Below are 18,636 nucleotides of genomic sequence, written 5' to 3'. Positions count from 1 at the left end.
AAAACGTTTTTTGTTGTATCAAGCACAAGAAGACTAAATATACATTTGGACATATAAGTTAGCAAGTAGAGTTATGCAGGTTACTCTGCCAAAAGGAAAAATAAGAAATGGCTACAAACTGGATGGAATGGGGTCAATAACCAGATAAATGAATGGCAAGATACTGTAATTGAATGGATGAAGAAAAAATATGCTATTATGGTCTCCCCATGTTGGCGTTTTCTCAGATTTCCTCCCAATCTGTTAAATTAACTGTTGTATCTAATTTGAAATCAGTGACAGCGAGTATAAATGTGTTCCTGTGTATGTCCTTCATATCCAGGATTTATCCCTGCTTTGCATCCAATAAACTCTAGCTCCCTTCAACCATGCAATTAAATAAGCAAGTTTAAAAGAATGAATGAATGAAGCCTAAATATACTTACTCTGACAAAACTGTATGTAGCCAAAATACTTACTCCATGCACTCAAGAATCAATGTTAAATACAAATTAAACACTGATTACTTAAATTTCTCATTACAACACTAATTTTACTTTGCATAAACTCTATATACACACACAAGTGCCATACTAAGGCACTGATAGACTACTTGTATTTTGTTCACCTCTCTTACAGCTCACAATTTGCAGATTTTCAACATAAACTTTGTTCTTTGGTCACATCTTGACTGCTCTGATAAACAAAACATAATCCCTATGAGGTAAGTCTATTTATTAAAACAAATGTTCCAAAGAATCAATTTCTTCTAAAATCTGATGTTGCAACCCAGTCTGTGGGCAGTGTTTTCTGACTGCTGAACATTGCTGACTCATTGTGGTAACTTCCTATTCTCTGGAACAGTTTATTCTGTTGTGAAAGGTTACTTGTCCTTGTGTAATTTCTTCAAGGAATAGAATTTGTGACTACTGCTTTAATGAAGTCTAAAGTTAAGCATTAGTCTTTAATAAGAGGTTTAGAACCCAATCGCTACTCACCATTATCATCATCCATATATTATAATTAATATCTTGTTTTTCTCTTCTCTTTATATGAGGGGAAATTCAGTCCTCAGATATTAGACAAATTAAACAGTCACTACATCACATAAAAGGCTTATGAATATTGAATTAACTGAAAACCAGCAAAGAATTCCTAGTCAGTGAAAATATATGTATCAATTAGGGCGATAGTTTTTTCAGTCTTAGTCTGACCAGGATCAAGTATAATGGCTACTTCATTTAAATGACAAATTCTAAGCTCACTGAAGGATGCCTAAGCTGAAATACTGCTGCTGACGGGACTGTAGTCAATAAGGAAAACTAAAAGTGCCATCATGTGTGGTTTATTTGTACAACAACTGGATCAACATAAACAGTGTTAAAAATTTCACCTACACTTCTGGAAACTATTTAATTTGGTTGTGAGCTGATCTTTTATTTGTCTGGTCTGAGCTGATATACAAATAAAAATGTTATACACTTGGGTTAACTTCTTCTTCTTTCGGCTGCTCCCGTTAGGGGTCGCCACAGCGGATCATTTTCTTCCATATCTTTCTGTCCTCTGCATCTTGTTTTGTTACACCCATCACCTGCATGTCCTCTCTCACCACATCCATAAACCTTCGCTTAGGCCTTCCTCTTTTCCTCTTCCCTGGCAGCTCTATCCTTAGCATCCTTCTCCCAATATACTCAGCATCTCTCCTCTGCACAAGTCCAAACCAACGCAATCTGGCCTCTCTGACTTTGTCTCCCAAATGTCCACCTTCAGCTGACCCTCTAACTAGGTTAACTAAATTGCCTTTTTAAAAAAGACAGTAAAACATAGCAATTTAATAAAAGATACAGTGAATATACATAAAACATTCTTAAAAATGTTCTGTTTGGAGACACATGTGATATCATTAGACCAAGCAACAGAATATGTAGCTAGATAGCTTTCAAGTAGCTGAAGGTTTGCAAACTGTACCTACTAGTTCTGTTTTAATTGTCTCTGCCAAACAAATACTAAGCAGCAGATGCAACCACACTTAAATCAATAATACGAATGTGCACTGTCCTGATGCCATGACATTCAAGGATAGTGTCTAGATTACACCATTGCCTGTGTCTTCTCAGTGTACAGGGTGAGCCAAAAAGAGATTTATTTCAAACATTTATTCTGCAAAAATGCTACAAGGTAAAATACATTTCATTACGACACAAGAAAGGATATACAAAATAGATTTTTTGCACTGTGTTTTAAAAATGATGTCTTTAAGGTGGTGGCTATCATTAGCGATACATTCTTCGAGACGATTTCTGAATGCTTGCACAACTCATTTGGCCATTTTAAGGGGAATAGTGTCGATTTTGTGGCGAATACCTTCCTTTAGGGCTTCAAGATTTTGAGGTCGGTGTGTGTATACCTTCGACTTGAGATAGCCCCACAAGAAGAAAATCGCACGGAGCGATGATCAGGCGAACGTGAAGGCCACCTGACATCACTGCGTAGGGAGATCTGCTTCCCTGGAAACTTCTCCCGTAAAACTTGCATGGATCTCTGCGCCGTATGAGCTGTTGTTCCATCCTGTTAAAAACAGGCCTCCACCACATCCATTTCTTCCAGTTGGGGCTGCAAAAAGTTCTGTAGCATTTCAATGTAACATTCCGAAGTGACGATGACCATTGCTCCCCCTCCTCAAAAATGTAAGGGCCTATAATGCCAAATTCTGCAATAGCACACAAAACTGTAACACGCTCACTGTGCAGAGCTCTCTGATGAAGTTCACGAGGGTTGGTTTCAGCCCAAAAGCGAAAGATTTGCTTATTTACACAACCATTCAAATGGAAGTGTGCCTCGTCGCTGCACATGACGATGGCATCTTGATGAACAGTTTACAGAATGTTTGCTCACAACTCTCTATTGCTCTCCCAGTCTCTCTCAGTGAGTTCCTGCACGATCATCATTTTGTATGGATGAAAACCAAGATCTTCATGCAAAATCCTCCTCAATGACGTGCTGGAAATGCCAAGGCAGAAGAATGTTTGTGTGCTGAACGTCTAGGAGACTGCAAAATTGATGCCCTTACAGCTTGGATGATTTCAGGTGTTCGTACAGTCTGAGAACAGACTGGAGATTTTCTGTTCAATGTTTTACCCCATCTGTCTAAATTTAGCCACCCACTGAAGAATTGTTTTCCGATTTGAGACGTCACCATTAGGTTGAATGATGGATTTGTTGATTTTGAAGAATGTTTCAACAGTGAAAGCACAGTGCACACAGGACCAAGACATGTTGCTAACTGAAAACTACAAGGGATTGCCTATCAAAGGACCCCCACCCCAACCCACTTGGCTGCCTCTACCTCGCGCAATGACATTGAGAAATGTGGTACTTCAATTTGGTTCACCCTGTATAAATCAGACGGTCATCAGCTCCAAGAAATTGGTGCAATTCCTGATGGGGATGAACTGCTTTAAAAACAGACAAGAACATGTTACTGTAGCCTGATTTTTTTTTGTTTTAAACACAGGTTTTATTAATTAAAAGTTGTACAGGACATGAACATCAAATATGATATGAAGCACATAGGCAAAAACCCAACAAGTACATTATAGGTGCAGAATCAGAAGTACAGAAGATGATAAAAAATATTCAAAGGTACATTCTTAAACTGCAAAGTCCTTCCATCTTTCTGCAGAAAATGCCCATTTCTCAACATATCCGACTAGACACAGTCAATTGTTTTGAGTGGTTAGTGGCACACATAATAATGCACCCAGTCCCATCTCTACAATTCATCAGACAATGATGGTATGAAGTCTTACTGTTCATCATTCATGGAAAAAGCTACATCCTCAATGGATGAAAACAAAAGCATTGCGTGTGGGAACCCATGCTAGCCATCTTAGATTTTTCCTAGTGGAAGTTTGATCACCAACTTTATGTATCCTACTGGGCAAAAGGCTTCATAACAGGTTGAGCACATTGCTCCACAAAGAGTAATGTTCCATCCTCTTTCAAATTCAATGCTTTTCATATTACTGACAAATACATCATTGAGATATAATTGCTCTATCACTGCAAGCTACGATGATTTAAGTCTATTTAGTTATTGACTTTTTATGGCAAGCCTGATTAAAATACCTCTAGTGGCAGTAATGAGCCTAACATACATGTAAATTTATTTATTTGCATACATGACTATGATTATCTCTCATGCTGGCTTTCACTTAGATTGGATGACTGCTTCTCTAGGTTACTTATTTTATCACAGTATTTTAGTACTTTTACAGATTATATTGTATAAACATACAAAGGACATACTGTGTATATATTGCTCCACCTTAATAAAAGGTGTCTGTGTGTCCATCCAGCTGTTATGTCTCTTTTATTCCAACGGATGGCAAATAAACATTAGATAGATGGATGGGATTAATATTAAAGTATCTATCTATCTAAGGGGAAATTCACATACTCCAGCAGCAGTATACTGATAAGGAAAATATTAAAGAGTGATAACAATGCAGGTATACAGACAGACAATAACTTTGAATAATGTTAATGTTTAGCCCCCCCCCGGTGGAATTGAAGAGTCGCATAGTGTGGGGGAGAAATAATCTCCTCAGTCTGTCAGTGGAGCAGGAAAGTGACAGCAGTCTGTCGCTGAAGCTGCTCCTCTGTCAGGATAGGATACTGTTTAGTGGATGCAGTGGATTCACCATGATTGACAGGAGCCTGCTAAGTGCCCATCGCTCTGCCACGGATGTCAAACTGTCCAGCTCCATGCCTACAATAGAGCCTGCCTTCCTCACCAGTTTGTCCAGGCGTGAGGCGTCCCTCTTCTTTATGCTGCCTCCCCAGCACACCACCGCGTAGAAGAGGGCGTTCGCCACAACCATCTGACAGAACATCTGCAGCATCTTATTGCAGATGTTGAAAGACGCCAGCCTTCTAAGGTAGTATAGTCGGCTCTGTCCTTTCTTACACAGAGCATCAGTATTGGCAGTCCAGTCCAATTTATCATCCAGCTGCACTCCCAGGTAGGTCTGCACCCTCTGCACACATTCACCTCTGATGATCACGGGGTCCATGAGGGGTCTGGGCCTCCTAAAATCCACCACCAGCTCCTTGGTTATGCTGGTGTTCAGGTGTAGGTGGTTTGAGTCGCACCATTTAACAAAGTCCTTGACTTTTAATTAAACACTGGTTTTACAAATACCATAACAAATGGCACATAACAGAGACATATGCACTGCATTTTTTTATTTGAACAGATGGTGCATCTTATTACTGCTTGTGGGGCACCATCTATTGGAATTATAAACACAACAATTTTATTACTACATGCATTAAAAAAATTCCAATAGATGGTGCACTGCAAACATTAAAGCTAAGGTCTATATTGATAACTAAGATTTTAACCCATCTTAGATGGGTAGCACAGCTAGTAAATATGTAAAGTGATAAGACAGGGTAACAGGAACTAGTAATAGGTATCAAGTGATGTGAACATTTTAGAGGAAGAAGTATTGCTCAGATTAAATAGACTGAAATCAACAATCACTAGGACCAGATAATATTTATCCTTGAGTGCTTAAGGAAGTTATTGAATGCATATACAAACCCTTGGCACATATTTTCAGGAAGTCGCTACACACTGGGGAAATTCCAAAGGAATGGAAAATGGCAAATATTATCCAGTTTTATATAAAACGGATTTTCAGACAGATCCAAATAATTATAGGTCAGCAATTTTAACATGCATCATAGGTAAAATATGACCAAAATGTGGCACACAATCTTAATTACCTTCACTTTCAGAAAGCACTTGAGCTTTCGAGGCAACTCAGGCCCCTTCTTCAGGCAAGATGTAAGATGTTGCCTCGAAAGCTTGCATATTGTAATCTTTTTAGTTAGCCAATAAAAGGTGTTGTTTTGCTTGGCTTTTCTCTACATTCATAATGGCTAACACGGTACAACACCCTTAGTACTACAGAAAGCACTTGATAAAGTTCCACATGAGAGGATGGGGATCAAACTAAAATAACTGGGAGTTCAGCCCGTAGCATGTAGAGAAGTACACAATTGTCTAAAGCACAGGAAGCAGAGTGTGATGGTTGGTCCCCCATGTGTCTGCCTGGTCAAAGGTACAGCATAGTTCCAATATGTTATTATAATGTACATTGCCTCCATCAGATTTTCTTACTTGTCTAGAGCTTTTGTACTTATATAATTTTGGACAATGGCAGCATGGTAGTGTATGAATACACAAAGTGCTCACGGCTCCAAGGATGTGGATGTGGATTCAAATTCAGGCCCGGTCAATGTGTGAGTGGAGTTTGTGCATTTGTATGTTTTATTACGGATATTCCCTGAATGCTCTGGCTTTTTGCCAAATTTCAAAACTATGTTTTACATAAACTGGAAACTTTAAATTTGTCAGAGTGTGGGTGTATCCAGATGTTTACTGATATTCCATTCAGGTTTAGTCTCTGCCTTGCACAGATATTGCTGCGAGATAGTCAAGCACTATGCAGACTTACAATAATGCATAAAAACTGAAAATGTCTGATTAGGTGGAGGTGAATTGATAACAAAAAAAGTTATTTTGACAACAATGATATTAATACACCTATTTACACTTATTTCATTTCAAAATGTTAAGTCATATATAAGAACACATTGTGATAAAATGATTAGTTTTTCTATATCTTGTTTTGCTTTAGCAGAAAATTTAACATAAATTGAGTTACTGATAAGAATAGCAATTGGAAAAAGGTGTAACTATGTGCTGTAGCTCATGTAGATATTCTTGTTACCAAGGAAACTAAAACTTAAGGTTCACTAAACTGTCATGAGACAAATTGCAATCTGTGATGCTGAAGAGTGATATATGTGAAAAGGAAAATTAGGTTGATGACTAGATGGGAGTAAAATTCCTGGGGAAAATACATGGATCTTTAAAAAGACTAGGTGACTGAATAAGAGAATATTGACAAAGGGTATGTGCATCCATCATGAAAGCAACAAAAAAATCAAATATATTTTTCTTTATTTACAAATTATAGAAAATAAAATGCTTGTAATCACCTAAATAATTGGAAAACATTTCTGAGTTATATATAAACAACTGCGTAAATAGCTGATTAACAAAAGCCCAGTACTGTTTACAACCATGTGGAATTTTCATATGGTTGTTTAATAAAAGTAAAAAAAAGAAAAAAATTCAATAAATAAAAAAATCTGTAGAGAGAAGATGAAAAAGAAAGGAAACAAATTCTCAGTTCCCCTCCTCCAACATCTTGCACACAAAGTATAAATCCAGACTTATTTGTAGTGCTCAGCATTTTTGGTTTCCATGTGTGACTGCACTACATGTGGTTGCAGCTGTGGATGAATTCCATATAAATAAGCTTTGAGGCCTAACAGAGTAAAAATTTCTAACTGACTTACACAAGAGCACTTATTTTTTATAGTGCATAAAACAAGTACACTGCGGTGGGTTGGCACACTGCCCGGGATTGGTTCCCGCCTTGTGCCCTGTGTTGGCTGGGATTGGCTCCAGCAGACCCCCGTGACCCTGTGTTCGGATTCAGTGGGTTGGAAAATGGATGGATGGATGGATAAAACAAGTACAGAGTTATCAAGTCCATGCTTTGAAATTTAGAAAGCATCTACTTATTCTATACACATTAAAATGTAAAAACAAAAAGAAGTGCTCTTTAAAAGAACACGAAATTCAGCACATATTCCTTCAGGTTGTGATTAATGATGAATGACCCTTGAGTAGTTGTATACTGTTAAAGCCTAGAAACATGTGCCTGTCAAAGGCCGAGCTAGTATTAGTGTTTATATAGACAACTGAAGATAACTGTAAGACATAAGTTACAGAAATCATAAATGTATCTTCTATATATTGTAATAGAGTGTACAAATCTGTTATATGTTTAGCAAAGAAATTAAAAACACAAGAAGAAAACTCTTGAAAGAAAAGGAAAACCCTGTTTTAACCTTTACTCTAAGTACATTAGCAGCTGTCAGAATCCTTTGCCTTTATTAGAGGAAATTCAGACAGAATTGATCATATTTAGATCTGAATGGAGAAATCACGAGAGGTGTGTTAAGGGTAAATAATTGTATAGCTTTGAATCTGCAATTACATCTGTATTCAAAAAGCATTATAACCTGTGCGATACTAATATAAAACAGTTTAATAATCAGCACATTTTTTTTCTTACATTATGAAGCAAATTAATGTTAGTGACTGCATATAATCTAAAATAATAAATGTAATGTAAGTAAATTAAAAACATGCTTCCATATTCTCAGCCTGTTCTTCTCTAGTGCAGTGTTGCTTACAACAGAAACATAACGGGACCAAATCAGAAAACAACTCTGAATTATACACCCCAGCATAATTTGGTCACGATAATCTTAAAAGGTATATTTTTAGACTGGGAACAGACTTGTAAAGTAGGATGGAAAACATACAGTATAACCTCCTCAAAGAGTACATTCTAGCAGGAAAATGAACTTAAGTCTTAGGACTGAAGTGGAAGTGCTACCTGCTTTATCACCAGGCTGCTGTTTAAATAAAAAGCCATTAAAACAAAATCTGTTACTGTAAACCAAAATCTGTTACTGTAAACAACTGATATTACAATACAAATGTTGACCTTCTTAGAACTTGTACATGGAGGGGGCTGCAGCCTCAGTGTTCAAGATTGTGTTTGAAATGAAGACATGAAAAATATGGAGCTACAGTATGCAGATTTACAACTATTGTAAGACACAAACTTGCTATTTTAGGTAAACTATAATTAAATTTAAAACTACAAATGTACAGTGGTGTGAAAAACTATTTGCCCCCTTCCTGATTTCTTATTCTTTTGCATGTTTGTCACACAAAATGTTTCTGATCATCAAACACGTTTAACCATTAGTCAAATATAACACAAGTAAACACAAAATGCAGTTTTTAAATGATGGTGTTTATTATTTAGGGAGAAAAAAAATCCAAACCTACATGGCCCTGTGTGAAAAAGTAATTGCCCCCTTGTTAAAAAATAACCTAACTGTGGTGTATCACACCTGAGTTCAATTTCCGTAGCCACCCCCAGGCCTGATTACTGCCACACCTGTTTCAATCAAGAAATCACTTAAATAGGAGCTGCCTGACACAGAGAAGTAGACCAAAAGTACCTCAAAATCTAGACATCATGCCAAGATCCAAAGAAATTCAGGAACAAATGAGAACAGAAATAATTGAGATCTATCAGTCTGGTAAAGGTTATAAAGCCATTTCTAAAGCTTTGGGACTCCAGCGAACCACAGTGAGAGCCATTATCCACAAATGGCAAAAACATGGAACAGTGGTGAACCTTCCCAGGAATGGCCGGCCGACCAAAATTACCCCAAGAGCGCAGAGACGACTCATCCGAGAGGTCACAAAAGACCCCAGGACAACGTCTAAAGAACTGCAGGCCTCACTTGCCTCAATTAAGGTCAGTGTTCACGACTCCACCATAAGAAAGAGACTGGGCAAAAACGGCCTGCATGGCAGATTTCCAAGACGCAAACCACTGTTAAGCAAAAAGAACATTAGGGCTCGTCTCAATTTTGCTAAGAAACATCTCAATGATTGCCAAGACTTTTGGGAAAATACCTTGTGGACTGATGAGTCAAAAGTTGAACTTTTTGGAAGGCAAATGTCCCGTTACATCTGGCGTAAAAGGAACACAGCATTTCAGAAAAAGAACATCATACCAACAGTAAAATATGGTGGTGGTAGTGTGATGGTCTGGGGTTGTTTTGCTGCTTCAGGACCTGGAAGGCTTGCTGTGATAGATGGAACCATGAATTCTACTGTCTACCAAAAAATCCTGAAGGAGAATGTCCGGCCATCTGTTCGTCAACTCAAGCTGAAGCGATCTTGGGTGCTGCAACAGGACAATGACCCAAAACACACCAGCAAATCCACCTCTGAATGGCTGAAGAAAAACAAAATGAAGACTTTGGAGTGGCCTAGTCAAAGTCCTGACCTGAATCCAATTGAGATGCTATGGCATGACCTTAAAAAGGCGGTTCATGCTAGAAAACCCTCAAATAAAGCTGAATTACAACAATTTTGCAAAGATGAGTGGGCCAAAATTCCTCCCGAGCGCTGTAAAAGACTCATTGCAAGTTATCGCAAATGCTTGATTGCAGTTATTGCTGCTAAGGGTGGCCCAACCAGTTATTAGGTTCAGGGGGCAATTACTTTTTCACACAGGGCCATGTAGGTTTGGATTTTTTTTTCTCCCTAAATAATAAAAACCACCATTTACAAACTGCATTTTGTGTTTACTTGTGTTATATTTGACTAATGGTTAAATGTGTTTGATGATCAGAAACATTTTGTGTGACTAACATGCAAAAGAATAAGAAATCATCCATCCATCCATTTTCCAACCCGCTGAATCCGAACACAGGGTCACGGGGGTCTGCTGGAGCCAATCATAAGAAATCAGGAAGGGGGCAAATAGTTTTTCACACCACTGTAATTAACTAAACACCTATTTTATGAAAGAGCTTTTTTAATACAAGGGTAATGGAAAGCCATAGCCTACACCGGTAACAATTGCCACAAGAAATAAATGAAATCTTAAATTAAATCTAGTCATTTTTATATTTAGTACTCATATTTTCAAGTACATGTCAGTATTTATTATCATTACTAAAATTGCTAAAAGCAACTTAATCATAAAAGCCATCACCTAATACATTTTGTAGTCATTAAAAAATCCATCTATCAATTAATTAACCTGCTCTTTCCAGTACAGTGGTACTGAGACTTAATGCCTATACCATTAGAAATGGGCACAAGGAAGGAAACCAATGTATGGCACCCAACCAAACTCACTTACACAAAAACAGTTTAGTGTCTTAAATGCACCTATTAGTGTGACTATGAGGTGGTGGAGGACAATCAGAGCACATGCTGGAGGTCCCTATTAAAATACTCACAAGTTACCCTAGCTCAGGAATTAAACCAGAATCCAAGCATCAATGTCACAATGCTACCTACTGTGATAAACCACAAAAAAATATTTTTCTGCCAGTAAATAACATATAAAGCAGCATTTACCAACCGTGCAATTGTAGTCCCCTAACAGAAAGCATTTGGAACTGAAAATTTACTAAAAGGACTTGCCACATTTACTTAAATCAGGCCATCATTAAAAACAAACATGTAGGTTTCAGTTTAATGGTTTGTTTGCACAAATTTCTGCCCTTGTTTTCTTACAGGACACAAAAAAAAAGGACACACACACACAAAAAAAACAAAGCATTCTGAGAATCCTGGATTAAACCAAAATGCCATGAAGAGGAAACAAAGGCTCATGAAAGGGGTTTTAAAAGAGAAATTTGAAATGTAGCCCAAGACCCACAGTATTTCCGTGTATTATTCAGATTAGTTCTAGACTGCTATCGGGCAACCTTGTACTGGGGTGTTTCAGTCATTCAGAATAGTACAGCTTCTGTCAAAACACTGTTCAACATGGACAGATCAAAAACTTTGGCAATCCAATTTTATTACTGTAGATAAATTAAATAAACTCCTGGTGCTTGATAGCTATTTTTTTCTGTGGCCATTCTTGTAAAATTCTATAGTCAGTGCTTTTCTATTTGCAAGAGTCAAGTACCTTTACAGCAATGCATCTCAAGATCAGTCCTGGGGGGACCATTGTGGAGGTTTGTTTTTGTACTAACCAGTTTCACATACAGCTAGTCATACTTCTTCAAACTGACCTCACTGTTTAATTAGCTGATCGGTTTTCCTCCTTTTTATGTCTGACTTCAGTAAAGCAGAGAATTGTAAAAAGTTTATAATTAAAATGTTTAGAAATATCTGTATTTTTGCTATTGCTCTACATGTTTAACTCTTTTCTGTAATTTTCCAAATAATATTCTTTCCGTTTGCACCCTTAATTGTATCCTAATAACATCACAGTTAACGATGAGCACAGTAGAAACCAGGACAAACAACACTGATTGCTGAAAGGCTGCATCTATCCCCATGTAACATATTAGTGCTTGTTAAATTCAAATAAAAATATTGTAAACCCACTTTTTAATTTTTGGATTGACACAAAAGCATAGAAACTAGGAAATAACAGCTTGCTTAACCAAGGCATGTGTTCAGTTAAAAGCAGCAGCCTGACTGAAATTGTGAACCATTACTCTATAGCTTTAGCCCTTTTGCTAAAAAAAACCCCAATTCCTGCAGTTCAGTAAACTTTTCATATAGTCAAATGGCTTAGATTTTCTTTCTTAGTCTGTGAAGTCAAGAATTCATAGCAGCCTGTATTTCACTTCTCAGAATGCAGGAAGATGTGCATTCCAGTTAGTGAAAGGATGCCTGCCTTCTTTCATTTTTGTGCTTCATCACAAAAATGATGAAGCACAAAAAATGATTCCTCCATTTTTTCCCCCAGTTAGTTGTTTCAAAATTTAATTGACTTAAAAGCCAAGCAGACACAGGTAGAACTGACACTACTTCCTAATGAGGACTCAATAATTCATTGTCAATAGAACTTTTGTGATACAAATAGTGGAACAAAAACTTAAACATTAATTTCTAGAGACATACATCTCTGATTTGTAAGTCCAATACAACCATGAATCAATAAGTGTTTTGTTTGATAACCACTCTACAGGTGGAAAATGAACTAACCAGAATGTCTTTAAAGAAGCCAAAGTGACACTGTGGTCATTGATTGGTTTCAGCATGTATGTAGTCAAAGCACGGTTTATGTAAGTGCTATTTTTAGAGGCTTGTTTAAGTACTTTGTTTTTGTGAAAAATGGATCACAAGTGCACTGAACTGAAGATGATTTACAAACACCTACTATAACATGTATTAGGTTGATGACAGCATTCAATGTGATTTGGAAAAGTACAATCCATAAGAGGTAAAAATGCAAATAAGTAAATTTCATAGAAATGGAGGATACTGTGCAACATAAATAAAATATACAGAAAGAAAAACATATAGTGGGCATAATAAAAAAATTCAGCAGAAAGGACATTTAGCACTGCAGTAATTTTCTAAATATGTATGTCATGTGGATAAACAGGCAAATACCTCTTTTTTACTTTTGATACTACCAATATACATATAACCCTAATTTTTGCATTACTATATAAAAAGAAAAATAAACTCTTGCAGTAGCTGCAAGTAATCTCCCAGGATATAAAATGAGTAAATAAAAGAGAAGCACACTTAAAAGCAAATATTTTCCTACTTAAACTGAACAGAATGATACACAGAACCCACAGTGATACTTGAAATGAAAAACCCTGCTCTAAATAAAACAATATTGTGGATGCTAAAAAAAAAAGTTCAGGAGTAAATCATACATCAGAATATAGGTAGAATTAATTTTATTAAAAAATTAGCAATGTGGAGGTAGAAGCGAATACAACATGCTATGTTCAAGGATTCAGTACCCAATAGTATGTGTCATTACTTTGGAGTAATTGGAGGGATTGGATTGGTAAGTAATGTTGGGTTATCTGCATAATGTTTCTAATCTCCTAATATTTAATTATTCAGGTATTTGGCACCTAAAGACAAAAATCAAGTGACAAGTATGAAACAGAGCATTCTCCTGTTGGGAGGCCGAAATGTATCCATATAGGAGTATTTTGCGGTGGGAGAGAAGAAAACCTTATTTCCACTATGAAAGCTTCTATCTCATAAATACCATAAAAAGATATTTGTGTTACTTTTGCCTGCTGAAAGGTCATACTACTTTACAATATTAACTACTTTATAATAAAAAAACTAAAATGTAAAAAACAGGAATTATCAAACAAGTCATTTCTTAAACAACTTATGGAAGTTAAATTTATATTGAAATAAACCAAATGATCTTTAAAACGTTTGTATTCTTGCTCAGATTTAAAATGTGTACAACATGTTGTATACTTCTTAGATAAAATGTAAATGCAAATTAAAACTTCAAGAAGGGTAACCATTCCTATATCTCATCACAGTAACAATAAAAACTAAGTACATACTATAAACAATCCAATTTTTGTGGTTCCATCAAAATGCCCTCTTACAAACTAAAACAACAAGGTTAATCTTTTCTATCATTCACATTAAACCTTTAGATGAAAAAAAGTAATTTAAAAGTAATTTCCCAGGGAATGATGCATAAAAATAACTTTTTGCTATTCATCTACAAACATCAAATCACCACAAAATTTTTGTACTCTGTTTCCCATTTATTCATTTTCTGTGCTTGCTTTTCAGCCAAAGCCTAAAACAGTAGCAATGGACACAAGGCCAGAATAGGCTGTGAACAAGACACAAGTCTTGCACCATCATGCTCACACTCAAAATCAGGCCAATCAATCTGTGTCTTTACCTTCTCACTACCTGCAAGAGGAATCCTGGTGTACCCAGAGGAAAACCACTTGAAAAGAGAAGAATGTGCACATTAAAGCCAACTTAGCCATGACTCAAATTGAGCATCAATAATACCTGATATTGTCTGGAGTTCTGCCCATGTTTCTGCTACCTGTTTTATTAACTTGCTTTACCCATTTACAAGGTGACATATTCTGGCAGCGTCTGACACAAGACTGTTATCAAATGTGGATGAAATGTTAGTTCATCACAACATACGCTCACACACATTTATACTGGGCCCTCATACTAGAGTTCCCAATTAGACCACATCTTTTGAAAGATACAAGGAAACAGTGCACCTAGAAAAAATAAACATTACAAGGAGGAACAAACACCACATAGTCAGTGACTGAGAAAGGAACTGAACCCAAGTCCTTAGTGCCGTGGGGCATCAGTGGTAATCACTGAACCATACATCAATGTTTGACCCCACCATCCATTTTTTAAACCGTTCAATTCCGTTAATGTACTGAATCTCATCCCAACTACTTTGCAAACAAGGCAGGGAAGCTCCAAGAATGCGGCAACTCAAGTTTCTACTCAATTTAGATATTGGCACTCCTGGGCTGCCACATTCCAAGATAGGTTTCCACGTGCTGAATCGTAAGATGCACAACTCTAACGTTAGTGTCTTGTATGCCACCGGGTAAGACAGCAGTGGGATTTTTAGCTACACTTCCTTGCTATGTTTTTCTACCCACCTTGTTAACAGCACCATTTTAGTTTATTAAAAAAAGTAAACCACCATCAGCCAATAACTGTTTTCGTCCAAAAGAACAAAGCCTCTCTTAAACACTACACTCTCTGTCACCGCCTGCGCCGCAGATGTGACGGGAGCGCGTTTTGCACGCACCTGATGAGGTTCAATGTATCCGGGCTCGAGTCTACGATGACTAAGAAAGTGCGCTGTGGCTCGAACGGTTGCCCTGGTAACAGCACCGCCTGCGTCTGCTGGTTTTTGCAGCTTGACGTGTCCTCCTGTTGCTGCGACAAACTTGACAAGAATTCCTCGCTCTTCACGTCTGCATCGGAAACAGAAGCAGACATCTCTCAGCCGATGTCAGAAACAAGAGGAAAAGTCCTTATGTCGTTCACTGTAGCCTCCTGTCCGCGACCGATCAAGGCGGCTCGTTTTCAACAGAAGAAAAGTTGTCTCGACTTGCCGGGTTGTTTTACTTGAGCTTTACAAGGCAGAAGATGCACCTCACAATTAAAGTTACAGATAGTAATTCTAGAATACCAGTGAAGAATATGAACAAAGAAAATTGTTGACGGACAAAAATAAAAAAAAATCGCCTTCTCATAGGTTTGTGGTTTTATAAAAGTAGTTAACAAATTAACTTAATGTTTATAATGCCTAAAATCAAACACTGGCAAAAAAAAAAAAGTTGAAGTCTGTTATTAAACGCATGCAATGCCTTTTTAAATCAAAGCTATTTGAAGCGCTGTCGACAAAAAGGTGGTAATATTGTTCAGCGGTTTCTGTGCTTCCTTTTTCTTCTTTCTCTTCACTCTCGCTCAAATGCTGACTAGACCGCTCGCACGCCTGACCCGCGAGTGTTGCAACCCGGGGAAATCCACACATGACGTAAACTACGGACGGCTGGTGGGCTGAGGTGAGATAGACAAGCGCCTTCACCAATCAAGCGAAACACGAGGTTGCCGTCCTTTCATATTCCGACCAATAAGGAGTAAGCAAGGTGGGGCTAGATGTAGTTGTTTACACCACAGGAAACGAGCTTAACGTCGAGAAGGTGAAAGTTAAATAAACGTCGCTTACTCCGAATAATGACTAATTAAAAAAACAATTTTAATTCAATCGAGTAAAGCACCAGAACTTGTCAGTCCCCGTTCAAAGTGCACCATGTTAACCGAAGAAGGCGCATTTCGTCGTAAAAGTTAATCATTATCGATCCTGGGATCAAAGGCATCGTAGAGATATACTTACGTCCAAAATGTCACCGCCCGAAAAACTGACGATATTTAATAGTTTATCCACTAAATGTATTGTGTACCACTCTCGTAAAGCAATGTATTGCTATTTGGGACGAGCTAGATACCTAAGGCGTTAACTAGCCTGGACCTTTGGTGATTTCTATGATGTCATGGGTCAATGGTGACTTCTGTGTTTTAAGTGTAACGTTTAAGGGTTGTGTTTATTGTTTTGTAATGCCATTTATCTTTTAAATTTGCCAGAGTCGTGCAATATCAATAAGGTAATGTAGATACCTCAAAACACAAAAAGGAACTACTGTACTAACAACGGTTGGAAATTAACTTTGTAAGATGACAATGTCAAGAGTGCAACATCTCTTGTTAATGTAAAATACGGTTTGGTTGACAATAGAGCCATCTAGAATGATGATGAATCAGGCTGAATCTGTCTTAACATTTATTTATTCTTTTCCAGATTTGGAACATATGTTCACTTGCCTCAGCGAAAGTAAAACCTGGATTGAGCAGAACTCTTTAAAATTAAATTGCAACAAAACTGAACTCCTGCAAATCGGCACTAAAGCGCTACTTAAGAAAATGAGCTCCTTTTCAGTCACTCTTGACGGCGATCTCATCAGACCTTCTTCTGATGCAAGGAATCTTGGTGTCATTTTTAATTCCTCCCTTTCTTATTCCATCCACATAAACCACATTAAGAAACGTTCTTGCTTTCACCTCCGTAACATATCCCGTGTTCGCTCATTCCTCTCCTTTTCTAATGCTGAGAAACTTGTCCATGCTTTTATCACATCCTGCATCGATTATTGTAATTCCCTACTGGCAGGTGCCCCTTCTAATCTTATGTCACAGCTCCAGCTTATTCAAAACTCAGCTGCAAGAGTCCTTACACAAACCAGCAACAGTGAGCACATCACACCCATCCTGCTCCTTCACTGGCTCCCTGTGCCTTACAGGATTGAATATAAAATTCTATTAATAACCTACAAAGCTTTAAATGGCCTTGCACCGGTCTACATCAGTGATCTTCTAAATCACTATGCTCCTGTTCGCCTACTAAGGTCCTCTGATTCTGATAATCTTGTTGTGCCTCACACTAACCTGCACTCTATAGGTGACAGGGCCTTCAGCTCTATAGCATCCAGACTTTGGAATGACATCCCAAAATTAATTAGATCAGCTGACTCCATTCATTCTTTTAAAAAACAACTTAAAACTCATCTATTTAGGAAGGCTTTTAACTTAACTTTAACATTCTGCCCTTTCTTTCAGTTTACTTCTCTGTCCAGGTGTTCAGGATAATTTGTGTGTCTGTTATATCACAAATTAGGTTATTTGTTAGGTGTTTCTTTTAGTATTGAATTTAGTATTTTACTCTGGTTTATTGTCCTTTATTCTATTTAATGCTTTGTTATCGGTTTCATTGTTCTATTCAGGAAAACATTTGTATCCAATGTTACATATACCCTGCTGTTTTTTTTTCTAAGACTCTGTGAAGCGCCTTGAGCATAGGAAAGGCGCTATATAAATAAAATGTATTATTATTATTATTATTAAAAGATATCAAAGTCAGATCATGGAGGGTAACAACAGCTGCAGATTTCCATTCAAGATATTTTCTTAATTAGTGAACAATTATTGTTGCTAAACTAACACATTTCTTTTACTTTGCTTTTAATTGACTTGAATTGGTTTAAGATAGGGCGGCACGGTGGCACAGTGGTAGCACTGCTGCCTCGCAGTAAGGAGACCTGGGTTCGCTTCCCAGGTCCTCCCTCTGTGGAGTTTGCATGTTCTCCCCGTGTCTGCGTGGGTTTCCTCCGGGTGCACCTTTTTCCTCTCACAGTCCAAAGACATGCAGGTTAGGTGCATTGGCAAACCTAAATTGTCCCTAGTGTGTGTGTGTGTGTGTGTGTGTGTGTGTGTGTGTGTGTGTGTGTGTCCTGCGATGGGCTGGCGCCCTGTCCAGAATTTGTTCCTGCCTTGCGCCCTTTGCTGGCTGGGATTTACTCCAGCAGACCCCTGTGACCCTGTGTTAGGATATAGCAGGTTGGAAAATGACTGACTGACTGACTGGTTTAAGATAAAAACTTAACTCTGATTTTATCTTAAACCAGTTTTGCACATGTGTTTCCATCATACACTGTTCATTTCAATAAAATATATGAAAATAAAATATGAAGGTCTGAGAGTTATTCATCTGGTCTGCTGATGCAAACATTTGGATGGTGCTTTCAGAAAAAAGAAAATCAACTACT

At 37.5% G+C, this 18,636-nt stretch overlaps 1 protein-coding gene across 1 annotated transcript in view; it reads right to left on the bottom strand.

The window, feature by feature from the left end:
• tfe3a (transcription factor binding to IGHM enhancer 3a) overlaps positions 1-15,999 on the bottom strand; it is a 79,389-nt gene extending 63,390 nt beyond the window's left edge. Inside the window, exon 1 of the mRNA XM_028813289.2 lies at positions 15,279-15,999. Within this exon, the coding sequence (XP_028669122.2) occupies positions 15,279-15,472 (194 nt within the window). The 5' untranslated portion in view covers positions 15,473-15,999. The remainder of the gene's footprint in view (positions 1-15,278) is intronic.
• Between the last annotated feature and the right edge of the window lie 2,637 nt (positions 16,000-18,636).

Source organism: Erpetoichthys calabaricus, chromosome 11, assembly GCF_900747795.2.
Source record: "Erpetoichthys calabaricus chromosome 11, fErpCal1.3, whole genome shotgun sequence".
NCBI classification, from domain to species: Eukaryota; Metazoa; Chordata; class Cladistia; order Polypteriformes; family Polypteridae; genus Erpetoichthys; species Erpetoichthys calabaricus.
This window is presented reverse-complemented; position numbering and strand designations above follow the sequence as displayed.